This window comes from Heteronotia binoei, chromosome 3 (assembly GCF_032191835.1).
Source record: "Heteronotia binoei isolate CCM8104 ecotype False Entrance Well chromosome 3, APGP_CSIRO_Hbin_v1, whole genome shotgun sequence".
In the NCBI taxonomy this organism is placed as follows: domain Eukaryota; kingdom Metazoa; phylum Chordata; class Lepidosauria; order Squamata; family Gekkonidae; genus Heteronotia; species Heteronotia binoei.
This window is the reverse complement of record NC_083225.1, coordinates 58,130,827-58,144,372: the sequence shown is the minus strand read 5'-3', so window position 1 is coordinate 58,144,372 and position 13,546 is coordinate 58,130,827. Positions and strand designations below refer to the sequence as shown.

Below are 13,546 nucleotides of genomic sequence, written 5' to 3'. Positions count from 1 at the left end.
TGCTTTTATTTAGTCCTTTCTTCCTCAAATTTGTAACCTCTAAGCATCCTTACCCGGTTTCAGCTTGTAGTGGAGCAGTCTTTCTTTGACAGCATGTTTTAGTGACGTTCGACTAATGTGCCATGTGTTTTTCCCTTTGTCATGAATGTTCTGTTTAATAACGCAGCTTTACATGGTGAGAACCATGTTAGAGTCCCTCATTGCTGACAAAAGTGGTTCCAAGAAAACCTTGAGAAGTAGCCTTGAGGGGCCCACCATATTGGACATAGAAAAATTCCATCGAGAGTCTTTCTTCTACACACATTTGATAAATTTCAGTGGTAAGATTTGTAGATGATTAGTGTCTAGCTTCAGCATGTCCTAACACCTCTAACGTGACCTGGGAAAATGTTTCCGATTTTTGTGCATTTTACTTGATTTAAAATGTTGGTCTTTCAGAACAAAGCAGCCTGATATCTGTGGCTGTTGTCAGGAACTAGTTGCCGGGCAACACAGAGCCTTGGTATGATCCAGCTCTGATTATCTTCTTATGTTGAAAGACTGTAAATACAACTGGCAACTAAGCATTTAATGCTTTCATATATTTTCCAGTTGGCCTGGGGAGCGTTCCTTCCTTTCTTTATAAAATTTCAGAGTTACTAGAATCTTGGTAGTCTGGTCCTGTTTAAAAAACAGGCCAAATGACTGCTATGATTTAAAAAGAAAATGTAGGACAGAAATCAAACACCTTGTGTTGGGTAAAATGCTTGGGTTTCCATTTTCTCTTACATTGGCTGAAGTTGGAAGCATGTGTGTCTAGTCTTATAGCACCGTTTTGTGTTACCTCTCTAACATTTGTTAGTGTAACTCTTCCCTCTGAATGGGAGAACACCTGCTAGCTCCTTTTTTGTACAGCATACTGTTTTTTCATTTGCAAGTAATGTCCTAGTTTTGGCTCCTTAGTACAGTGTTTCCCAAACTGTGAATTGGGGCCCATTAGTATCCTAGATGGTGCTTGCTTCAGCAGAGTTGGACTGGGCCTGGATGGGTCTCTTAATACAGCAGATGACCTGTGCTCTTCTCTGTTAGCTGCAGTAGAGACTCTGGAAAAGCAAAGCTTATTGTGTATACAAAACAGATAGGTCACTGGCACTGCCACTGACTTGGTACCCAGCCCTGTGAAAAGGCTGCAGCGTACAAAATGTTGCAGATGCTAATGTTTTTGGACTTATCTGTCTCATTTAGCATTCCTTAGAATATATGTTTTATAATCCAGTTTACATATAATTGGCAAGGCTGAAAAGAGGAATCCTAAGAGGTCTGGAAAAAATGCTCCTGATAGATTTCTCAATAAAAGGTTTGGAAACCACTGATCTGGCTGGCCTACTGAAAACACTTCTCCTATGACGGGCAAGATGGGATCCTTGGCACCTGAGATGGTGTCTTGAGAACAATTTATTTGCTTTGGCTTCTTTTGCCACACTTGCTTTTCCTTTCTACAAGAATTGTATTTGCCATTCAGCATCTTTCTAATCACTGCCTACCATAGGAGACAAATCAGTCCTGTTGGTTGAATGGAATGATCAACATGGTTTTTACAAAATGTTCCCGTCTCTTCCCTTGCCGTACTAAAAGCTATTTTCATAAGCTGGAAGAGTGTTCTATAACCTGTATGTGTACCGCTAAACCACTAAATTGGCAGTTGTGTTAGTGTTTTCAGTAGTAAACCATTTATGTGTATGCTTTTTTATTAATGGTAACTGGGCTTCCCATTTGATCATTGTTTTCTGTTTTCTTTTCATGAAATACTATTTTAACCCTTGGTCATCCTTGTTTGGGTTCATAACGCCTCTCCATTAGAAAAGCAGTAATTCTTTTTATGCTGGCTGTCTCTCTGTGGAAACTCATGCAATATCACTTCTCCTGCTTTTAGAAACCCTGCAGCAGTGCTGTGACTTATCACAATTATGGTTCAGGGAGTTCTTTCTGGAATTGACAATGGGGAGAAGAATCCAGTTTCCCATTGAAATGTCTATGCCCTGGATTCTGACTGATCACATTTTGGAAACCAAGGAAGCATCGATGATGGAGTAAGATTTCTGAAGTTCTCTTTCTCTGTTAGATGCAGAATGTTCTGGTAAAAGCCAGATCAAAGGTTTAAAGTGATGGTCAGGGAAAATGGAATAAGGAGAAAAGGTATTTTATAGCAAAAAGATGAGGGTGAGATTTGAAAGTGCAAAGGGAGATGGGCCTCTGGAGTTTGTTACCTTCTCTTTTGATGCTTAAACAGTCTTTTTTTCAACTTGGCTGTTTTCTGGGGAATCATTTTTAATGCTTGCCATACTAAGCAATTGTGGATACTGAAAAGGCAGTTGTGGATACTGATACTAGGGTCTGCCAAGAACCCCTCCTCTGAGGTTTATTTTCAGGACATGCATCAGGCTTTACTTATGGATAAACTTTAGCTTTACAACTCATCTCCCATTTTTCCAGTTTGAGAACTGGAAGCATGTCTGCCACATTTCCATGTCTAATGCCACCTGGAACTTCCATACGGCTTCAAAAGCTTTGATTGCTTAAGATGCTTCAAATGCTAGAAGGATGTCTGAGTGGGTATCATAATGTAACCCACTGACATATTCTTAGGTACATAAGAACATAAGAGAAGCCATGTTGGATCAGGCCCATGGCCCATCCAGTCTAACACTCTGTGTCACACAGTGGCCAAAAAAATTATATATATATATATATATATATATATATACACACACACACACTGTGGCTAATAGCCACTAAAAGGTACAGCATCTGGCCAACCTGTGTACCACTATTGTTCTGTAGTTTATATAATGTGGCCAGGTTGTTTTATCTACTACTGAAGCACCCCTTCCTTTTACTAGTAGCACTTTGTAAAATGAGAGCCTGATTGAGCAGAAGGAACTCACTTCTCTTTCTAGGATATGGTACAGCACCAGACTTGCTTAACCTGCCTATTGTCAGCATTTGGATGTGGATAAATCTAATTCTTTGATTATGATCAGGGTTACTTTGTAAGATGTTGTGATGGTGTATCAAGACAATGATTGATTTTGACCATCATATTTTCTTCTTCCCTGTATTTAGATATGTTTTGTATTCTTTGGATCTTTATAATGACAGTGCTCATTATGCTCTCACCAAGTTCAAGAAGCAGTTCCTTTATGATGAAATTGAGGCTGAGGTGAGATAATCCTTTTAATAAGCAGCACATATATTTGAGTTTGTTAAGTCAGGATGAAGTTTCAAGAAAATTACTGTAACTGTTAGTGAAACTTATAGCTGGTGCACACATGCCAGGTTCGTTGATTGACAACCTGAGCATAACTTGTAAGACATGATACATCTTAACACCAGGTCATTGGAACAATATTTCTTCTGACCTAATGCAGCTTAAGCCTAGACCACAGAGTTAGCAACTATGCACATTGAGTTTGCACAGCCTGTGTGTTTGCTAAAGGAAATACATTTGAGTTATTCAACTGCTGAGCAGTTCATATGTTGCTTTTCTTCAGGTCAACTTGTGCTTTGATCAGTTTGTATACAAGCTTGCAGATCAGATATTTGGATACTACAAGGTTATGGCAGGAAGGTCAGTAGACTCATGAATATTTTAAAATATTCATTTACATTATTGATTTTTATCATATATCACCTTCTTCATGGTGTATGACAGTCAATGCTCTCCCTTTTCAACAGCCTGCTTCTAGATAAACGATTAAGATCTGAGTGCAAGAATCAGGGAGCAACAATTCCTTTGTTAACATCCAATCGATATGAAACATTGCTAAAGCAGAGGCATGTGCAGGTTAGTAAGACCCATGTTTGTACTGCATGTTCCTTATTTCTTGTTCTTAGTGTATGTTTTGTGCTCTTTAAAAACCATCTAATAATGACTAAAAGGAAATACATGAGATCCATTCTTGCTGTTTATAATCAATAATAGCTAAATTATTACCTCAGTTGCAGAAATTCTGTGGTATAATAGAAAACTGTACATTTGAACTTTTAAATTTTTTTGAAAAGGCCCTTAACTAAACTATGAAGGCTTTTAAAATATTTTTAAGAGATTTGATTTAATCTCTGGTTTTAGTTAAATTTTTATTTCATAGAATTCCTGAATAAGCACGTATACTAACTAAAGCCTTTCTCTGTAGAATTAGAGTTTTTATATTTTGCATAATTTATAACCTCTTGAGGTGCCCAGAATTTATTAGTCAGATACAGTGAACTTCTGGAAGCAGTCTGTTTGGCTGATTAAATTTACAGAATGTATTGGGAGCTTTATTGTCTTAATCTGACTTTTCTGATAGCAGGATTATCCACTGTAAGAATCCTTCATACTTCCCATCAGGCCATCTCCTAAAAAATTTGATAAACATTTACATAGGAATAAGTTTTAAAAGTTATCATGTTAGCTCTACATATTCATGTGACCCAGGTGCACATCCTGATTATACAAAAGTTTTTTGAGATCTTGTAAAATATTCCAGTAAAGAGAGTTGAACTCTCTACAGGATTAGGAGGATGGGATTGTTGTTCCAGATGAAGGGTGCATGAAATATGCAAGTTGTTATCAAATTATGTATATAAAATTGATAACAATGCATTGGGATTTCTTCTGCTGCAGCTTCTTGGTCGGTCAATAGATCTGAACCGCCTGATCACTCAACGAATTTCAGCAGCCATGTACAAATCACTGGAACTTGCAATCAGTCGCTTTGAGAGTGAAGATCTAACCTCTATTGTTGTGAGTATTGAGAAACTGGAACTGCTCAGATTTGTATTAGGATAGGAACTGGTTCAAACCTGGGAACTTCTTTTTTAGGCCAATGTCACAATAAATTAATGGATAGAAGTTTATGTTACATGGTAGCACACCACTCTCCCTTGCCCTTCTCACCTTTGCCTGGTCAGAAATTAATGCGTAATTTGTCAGATTAAATTATGCACAGCACAAAAATGAAAATCTCTTAAGTTTTGCTTTTTGTTCTGCTTTATGTCATGTGAGATATGCACAAAGGGCAGTTTGATAAAGTGATTGGACACCTGCTTTATAATCATGCAGTACATAATCTCATCTCTGTTTTAATTTTTTTTAGTATTTTATGCCATGTTGGAATTGAAGAATTGGGGACAGCTGGGAATGGGATTAACATTTCCTGTATATGCAATATTCAGTTAAGGAATAGTGGTTTGACGTCAGCCCATATTAATGGAATCTGGTATCACTCTGTGTGTGAATCACATCCCTTAAAGTAGATGCAACACATGGATAAAATCTCATTTGCCAGAATAAAAACTGCCTATTAACTGCTATTAGGAATATGTTTTAAATATGAAAGAAGTGTTGCAATTCATAGAATCATAAAGCTGGAAGGGACCTCCAGGATTATCTAGTCCAATTCCCCTGCTGCACAATGCAGGAAATTCACAAATACCTCGCTCACATACCCCCAGTGACCCCTGCCTAGAAGATGGCAAAGAAACCCTCCAGAATCCTTCGCTAAATTGAAGAAGAAGAAGAATTGCAGATTTATACCCCGCCCTTCTCTCTGAATCAGAGACCCAGAGTGGCTTACAATCTTCTATATCTTCTCCCCCCACAACAGACAACCTGTGTGGTGGGTGGGGCTGAGAGGGCTCTCACATCAGCTGCCCTTTCAAGGACAATCTCTGCCAGAGCTATCTCTAACCCAAGGCCATTTCAGCAGGTGCAGGTGGAGGAATGGGGAATCAAACCTGGTTCTTCCAGATAAGAGTCCGCACACTTAACCACTACACCAAACTGGCTGTACACCAAATTGGCCTGTTTCCTGACCCCAAAGTGGCAGTCGGCTTATAGGTATGTCATATTTTGTTGGCAAGGATAGCTGTTTCAAAAACCAGAACTGAAAGATGGGATAGAAGTTAGTCTAAGTAAATGTGTGATTTTTTCCCCCAAGAAGGCCTTGCAGATGTATGATCCTGGTCAGTTTTTATTCAGTGTATCTTAATGATTTTTGCAGCCTTGCATCTTCTTTCATAATATTATTTTAGTGTGGTTTTCATTTTCCCTTTCTGTTCCTTCCTTAAAAACCTGTTCCCAGGAATTGGATGGGTTGATAGAAATAAACAGGATGACACACAAACTTCTAAGCAGGTATATGACTTTGGACAGTTTTGATGCCATGTTCAGAGAAGCCAACCATAATGTGTCAGCACCATATGGAAGAATCACGCTTCATGTCTTCTGGGAGCTCAATTACGATTTTCTTCCAAATTACTGCTACAACGGGTCCACTAACAGGTTAGTGACAGGTTACATTTTTTAAAATAGAATTTGCATGCTGTTCTACTAACCTGTATTACTAACTATCTATGTTTGGCAGATTTTTCCAAAACTGTAGAATTTTTGTTAAAAGTTACAGTTCATTTAAATCTGGATAAATTAAGGATTTAGTTTATCATGTGATATGTAAGTACAGCAGGGTTATAATCACGATCTCTGTGTGGCCAGGGCATCCTGTTCTCTTTTGGGACAAGGAATTACTAAGAATGTATAATCCTTGCACTTCCAAAGAAAATCGCCCAACAATTGTAAGTTTATGAACAAAGATTGTTGGTGTGAGGTTGGGGACAGGGGTATATGTGTGTAAATGAGTAATTTTTTTTTTAAAAGTAGAACTTGTCTTCCAAAGCCAGCTGTGGTGTAGTGGATAAGAGTGGTGGACTCTGATCTGGAGAACCAGGTTTGATTCTCCCACTCCTCCACATGAAGCCAGCTGGGTGATCTTCGATCAGTCACAGTTTTCTTTGAACTGTTCTCTCAAGAGCAGCTCTCCAAGAGCCGTCTCAGCCCCACCTACCTTACAGGGTGTCTGTTGTGGGGAGAGGAAGGGAAGGAAACTATAAGTCACTCCAAGACTTCCTCAGGTAGTGAAGGGTGTGGTATAAAGACAACTCTTCTTCCACAGCTTTTTTGAGTAAATGTTGGATGATTCTACATATACTTATTCTATATATGCTTAAGCCATTATAGTCTTCTGATAGTTCTCATTATATGTATCTATATGGAGTGTTATGTTCTATTTTAATGCTGTGTTCAAGCATACGCCGTCATATGGCAATCCCAGTGTGCACGCTTGCAGAAGGTAGTGTGAACAAGGTGTGCAAATGCTTTGAGACTCTTAACTATAATAACTAGAATAGGCGGTTAAGATAAAGGTTATGTTATTTTTGGCATATACAGCCTGTATGATGGAGTGGGTGTAGAAAAGAATATTGCATCCAGACTTTCAATAAACCTCATTCTTTCTCTAATAACTAGGAAGCTTGTATTTTCTGCATTGAACGTGTATGATACAGAGATTAAGCAAAACATCTAGCTGCATTGCAGCAGTGGGTGGGGTTTAAAAGACAGCAGCCCATATGGGAAAGGGTAGATTTATAGAGCAAGGGATATGCAACTTTTTTGATGCTGCAGGCACTTTTGGGATTCTGACACAGGATGGTGGGCAGAACCACAAAATGGCTGACACAGAAGTTGAGCCAACCAAAAAATGTTAAGGAGTGAAGTTATGCATAAATCTAATAGTAACTTCAGCATTTCAGGCAGAAGCTCTGATTAACAGAATGCCTTTTAAAATGTGCTTATTGCTTAAAAATAATTTTTTGAATGGATGCAGCTTACCTTCAGTCATGCAGTTAATATTACTGTGCTGCGGTAGCAGCTGCTGCTGAAGCATTTTTTTTTTAAATCTGCACAATCAGCCTGAAGCCTCACTGAGCAAAAGTCCCAGTGACCCAGCCCATTTTCTAAAAATACCTGGCAGGTGCAAGAAAGATGGGCAACAAGGCAGGCATGGATGCCATGTTAGAGACCCCTTTTATAGAGCCAGCTGTGACCAGAATAAGGCCAAGCAGACGAACATGCAGAGGCAACTCTGAATCTAGAGGGATGCATCAGGGCCCAGAGTGGAGGATGTATCAGACCTGTTTTCAGATATCAAATCAAGCTCCATTCTAGAAAGTCTTGGACTTCTAATAAGGGTTGAGACCATACATCACCACCATGATTATCACCTTATAACCGTCACTAGTATATCCTCCACAAAGGTACTCCATCCTCACACACTGTCTTTCCTGGCCATATCATTGTTTTGCACATGGGTTGCCTGGGAATGGGACACCTTGCAGGGTAATAGCATATTTCTCATTGTTGTATCATGCTTGCTATAACTGGCATAACATTTTCCCTCTGCTAGATATGAGTCCAGTACAGCCTTAAAGACAAACAAGATTTTCAGAGTATGAGCTTCCCAGTGCTGAATGAGTGTTAGGAATAATCTACTCTTTAATGATGACCTGATCAAACATTATCATTTGTATCTTTTTCATTCCTAAAAGAAAGCAGAGAAAAGTACTTAAATCCTTTTTTCATTATAAAATTATTAGTAATCAATCACTGAGTCACTGTCATGTTCATAGGAAATGCAAGCTCAATACCCAACCACCTGAATAATTAAATATCTTACAGATTTAAGCAAAACTTTTTAAAAATCCTTCTCTGTTGCTTCATTGGACAAGTGCATTTGATCCTTTATAGATACATCCTTTATTGGAATGCTCAAGTGATCATATGATCCTGTGTTTGTTTGGTCTCTGTAAAAATGCTACGCTATTATTTTTAACAATCAGCACCTTTTTGTTTGAAGGTTCTGTGCAAATTAGCATGATGTGTAAATTGTTACAGGATATAGGGCATTTATAAAAAGCTCTCAACATTGAGGTCAAAAGTTGACGTCATCAAATGCCCATTATTAAGTTTCCTCACTGTTTATAACTATTGAAGTTCTGATAATGTAGTGAGATTAAACAATAGAACAGTCTTCTGCTAAAGCAGTGGGCATTTAACTAATTGCATCTGCTAGTTCTCAGCTTTCTGTGCAACGTAGACCAAATGCAAGAATTATTGATTGAGAGCATTTGCAAGGGAGTAGAGCAGGCTGTGGGCCTGACACAAGCATGGTAGATGTTTGGTAATATGAGAGCCAGTTATTGGTGAAAGCCGTGGGACAAGAAGACTCAGGTTCTCTTCTACAGTGAACTCGCTGGCTTTATGCAAACTGCCTGTCTCAGCTGTGGCCATCTGTCTGGTATATTACCACCAGATAGCCTAATTTCCAGGATGGCCGTATCCAAATCATAGGGAGATGGTTACAGTAATACCTGAAGCCTTTAAAGTGTGTGTGTGCACATTTGATCCCCTGAAACTATACACAGGCACAAATATTTCAGAGAAGCCCTGTGTGGAAAAGGTTATTTTTTTTAAGTCTAGGTGAGGGCTTGGTAGGAGAGAAGAACATAACATGTAGTGGGATGGCAGAAAGAAAAGGGATGGGATTTTTCCTACCCCATGAATCCTTACGGGTCCCACTTATATTTTAAAAAGAAAAATAATAATTTTTTCTGTTTAATTTGTTTTTCATCTTGTATTTCATTGCTTTACCTGATATCATGAAAGTCTCTAAGTCTCTAACAATTATTTTATTATCCATAAAGAACTTTCAAATATTTAGAGCTCTTCAGAGTAAGTCTTACAACAGTCTTGTACAGCAAAGCCATCTATCATGAGCATCCAGTGAAGATTTAAAAGTTAAATTGTCTTGTTTATCATGCTATGAATATTTAAAAACAAAATAAATACTTTAAAGGCTGATTTATCAATTGTAACTGCCCCCCAGCTCTGATAACAGGGTTTTGATTGGTGTAATCTACTTTGTTTTGACTGCTTAGAGCTGTGCTGATGCAGATGGATAAATTGCTAGGACATTCATCATCCAGAGATTAAATAACAAGACCTGATTATCTTGAAGCATGGCAAAACCTACAGTCTAGCAACAGAACACCAAAGTAGATTTACCAAAATAATGTTGTTCATTAGAGAGTAGAGGAAGGGAATAGATCCAATTTAAGAATACAGAACTATTTTTAAAATATTTATCTTCACTCAGTTCTCCTAGGTGTATAATGCATTATAGATACTTTATCAGAAATAATTAAAAATAATAGGGGAACAGGGATGAGTTTGACAAAGGGTTGGAAGAGTGTTCTGAAATTGATTTGATACAACATGCATTGTTATAAAAGCATATACACCAATCCAGAGCAAACAACATGTTACATACATACATACATGTACACAACTGAATCTCCACTTTTAAAAGAAAAAAAACCCAGCGGCTTTGACAGTGAGGAGCTTAGACCATAGGTGTGTATGTGCTTAACCCTTTGCCCCATACTTCTCATTCAGTTCTTGAACTTCCTTCTTTCCCAAGCAACTTTGCCGTCTGTTTGATTTTGGGGGCATGCTTGTCATCACCACTTGGGAGTTGGGAGAACTCAGGACTGGGTTCTGGCATGGTGCAAGGAGTTGTGAAGAAGATGAGGAATGCCAGCCATTGCTTTTCTCTGGATAAGAAGTCAGAGGACATAAGTGTTGAATAGGAGCACAAAAATCTAACACTGCTATTGGTGTGTCAGTGTTTTGAGCCACCCTGACTACAGTGTGATGATAAACAAATTCATGCACATTCTTTATAAGAGCTTTTAAAACATAAATATATACAGAAATATAAAACAATTTTGTAGGATTACGCAATTCATGTCTGTATCTTTCCTTCTGTGAAAAAGCCCAGGTATAAGTAAATAATAGATATCTAGTTAGCTTGAAGAAGATATTGGATTTATATCCCACCCTCCACTCCGAATCTCAGGTCTCAGAGCGGCTCACAATCTCCTTTATCTTCCTCCCCCACAACAGGCACCCTGTGAGGTGAGTGGGGCTGAGAGGGCTCACACAGCAGCTGCCCTTTCAGGGACAACTTCTGCCAGAGCTATAGCTGACACAAGGCTATTCCAGCAGGTGCAAGTGGAGAAGTGGGGAATCAAACCCAGTTCTCCCTGATAAGAGTCCATACACTTAACCACTACACCTTGGAGAGAGGTACATGCTTAGTCTAACATTCATTTTGTTGTGGACATTTGTAAGTTATACTATATTAATGCTTTGATGCCTTTTTTAGCAAGATTCAAAATGACTTCCTGTATTTCTTACAATTTCAGGACCAAAGTTCCACATTATGAAAAAGCAGTTTTCCAAAATAAAACCTCCGTTGCATAAATGTAAATTGTTGGGTTTTTATTTTTATAGGTTTGTTCGAACAGTATTAGCTTTTTCCCAAGAATTCCAGAGAGATAAGCAACCGAATGCACAGCCCCAGTATCTACACGGATCCAAGGTTAGACATTCTTTTCATATTTCTGATCTGCTTGTGACTGAAACATTTGAAAAACTCCTTTGATAGCTCTCCAAGTTGCTACATCTTTTTTTGTGGAAATAGTGCCTGATCCTGTTATCTGTCTAGAGACTTAATACGACTTTTGCAAATGATTACACTTGGCTGTGGTCATTACTACTGTTCCCTGCTCACTCCATCATTTGGAGCTGATGTAGTTCCTTGCTTGTCTTGTGTATTTGCTGTTAATCCTTCTTTCCTGAAATATAGCAGACAGTGGCTTAGATCTGGAGAACTGCAAGTGAACAGAAGAACACAGAATGGATCTTGGTTGCCTTTCTGTTCTCTTGCTGCAGTCCCTACACCCCACGAAAAGCTCTTCCTGAGCATCTGTCAGGGGACAGCTATATTGGGAAGGGAGAAATCCAGGGAAATAGCTCCTTCCTTGCTCTGGTTTTTCCTCTGCTCACATAGGAGTGGACAATTTCTGCTGATTTTGCCCTCTCATTCCATCCAATACTATTCCAAAACGTCTCCCAACCCTCAGTAGAGGCTCCTTTTGTGGAGTAAGGGCAGGTACAGGCTGCAGCAAGAAAATAAAAGCATGAAAGGTGCATTCTGTTTGCAGTTTCCAGATCTGAATCACTGTTTTCAGTTTTTTACAATTCATAAATGTGGCTGTCTTTTTATGTCCAGGAAATGCAATTCTGCATTTGATAACAACTACACAATATATACATTGCATTTATAGATGTTTAATAGGATCTATCTTGGGAATCCCATGTTTCAGTAGCTGAAATTTAAAGATTACATTTGGTTTATAACATGTCCATATATAAATATATGTCCAAGGTGAAAGATCTTATGAAAAGCTAAGTTAGGTATTTTGAAGAAAAGAAAAGGGAAGTGCTCATAAACCCTGATCTTACTCCACTTGGTTTCCTAGATGTCCTGATAAACTTCATTAAGATTTCTACCTGGGGTCAGTTTGGGTGTCCCAGTTCATAGCACACAGCAATGACAGTATTGCCCTGGAGACTGAGACCCTACTGCAGGCTTTATTCTTGAGTGGAGGTCCTTGCTGCCCCTTCATTTGTGATTATTTGACAGAGATTATGAATGAACTTGAAGGCTACATTGCTTGGACCCCTAGGCCCTGAATGTTGCTGCATGGCGCGTCCTGGGAAACAGTACCATAAGAATTACAAGTTTGACCATGATACACTGCCACCCATGTGCTACTGCTCTGTGTTCTTTATGGATCTGACTGTGCTGGCTCAAGGAAGTAGTGTGATAAAGTATTGGTGGTTAGGGGGCTTCTACTTGAAGGACACAAGATGGGCTCTGCAATTTTTCATTCGTGTAACCTTAGAAAGCTGTCTCTGACAGTTTGATTCACTGGATATCTGAATTGGGCCCATATGGCTAGTCTCTTCAATCTGGCAACCAGATCTTAACATTCTGGAGATCAAAGACATATCTAGGATGAAAAGGTTTTTCCTGGGATCAGAAATGAAAAGAGAAGAGATGCTACCTGATGAACTTTGAGTGGCTTTCTAGTTTTTCATCATAACCCTAAGATAGTTCTTGTGAAATTGTTGCAACCCCTCAGAGACAGTGCTCTGTGTCTGAAACTATTTCGATCTAACATGATGCTTAATGCACCATGAAGCATGTGAAATGGGTCTTGATTAAACAGAGGCAAATTGTGACGACGCATTACTCTGTTATAAAACAGTTTCATTAATTGTAATGGGACATCAGTCAGATTTTAGTAAGTAGTTCATTCACATTTTGTTTGAAATTTTACTGATGAGCCACAAGAAAAAACAGCTGAGAAAACATTTGCTTCGTAACACTGACCTGTAATAAAGAATAACATCTTGAAAAAATGGCCAAAATGATATCGTTAATCCTGTCATTTTTTAAAAATCAGATTAATATCCAATCCCCCCTCCCAGTACCTGTTTAAGTATTCAGTGTTTAAATACTTACCTAAGAGACAACAACTCAGTATTTATTTGGCAGTTTAAGTCTGTGTGTGTGCGCGTGCGCATGCTATTTACAACCTCCTAGATAATCCACATGTAAATCTACTTTGTTATTAAAAGCTTGAATATGTCACAGATGACATGCTTTGCCGACTAAACTAAAGAGGGTCAGTACATTTAGCAGTTTGAAACTATACATTAACATAAATGCACTTCAAGAGAAACAGCTAGAAATGACAACAGCAGTTGAACAGTTTTCCT

At 38.6% G+C, this 13,546-nt stretch overlaps 1 protein-coding gene across 2 annotated transcripts in view; it reads left to right on the top strand.

The window, feature by feature from the left end:
• LOC132568255 (cytoplasmic FMR1-interacting protein 1) overlaps positions 1-13,546 on the top strand; it is a 67,332-nt gene that overhangs the window by 32,718 nt on the left and 21,068 nt on the right. The window contains exons 16-23 of one of the 2 annotated variants that reach the window (XM_060233881.1): positions 167-320; positions 1,913-2,069; positions 3,103-3,199; positions 3,531-3,607; positions 3,715-3,823; positions 4,646-4,765; positions 6,105-6,304; positions 11,210-11,297. In XM_060233881.1, the coding sequence (XP_060089864.1) occupies positions 167-320; positions 1,913-2,069; positions 3,103-3,199; positions 3,531-3,607; positions 3,715-3,823; positions 4,646-4,765; positions 6,105-6,304; positions 11,210-11,297 (1,002 nt within the window). The remainder of the gene's footprint in view (positions 1-166; positions 321-1,912; positions 2,070-3,102; positions 3,200-3,530; positions 3,608-3,714; positions 3,824-4,645; positions 4,766-6,104; positions 6,305-11,209; positions 11,298-13,546) is intronic. The other variant, XM_060233882.1, reaches the window with a different exon arrangement.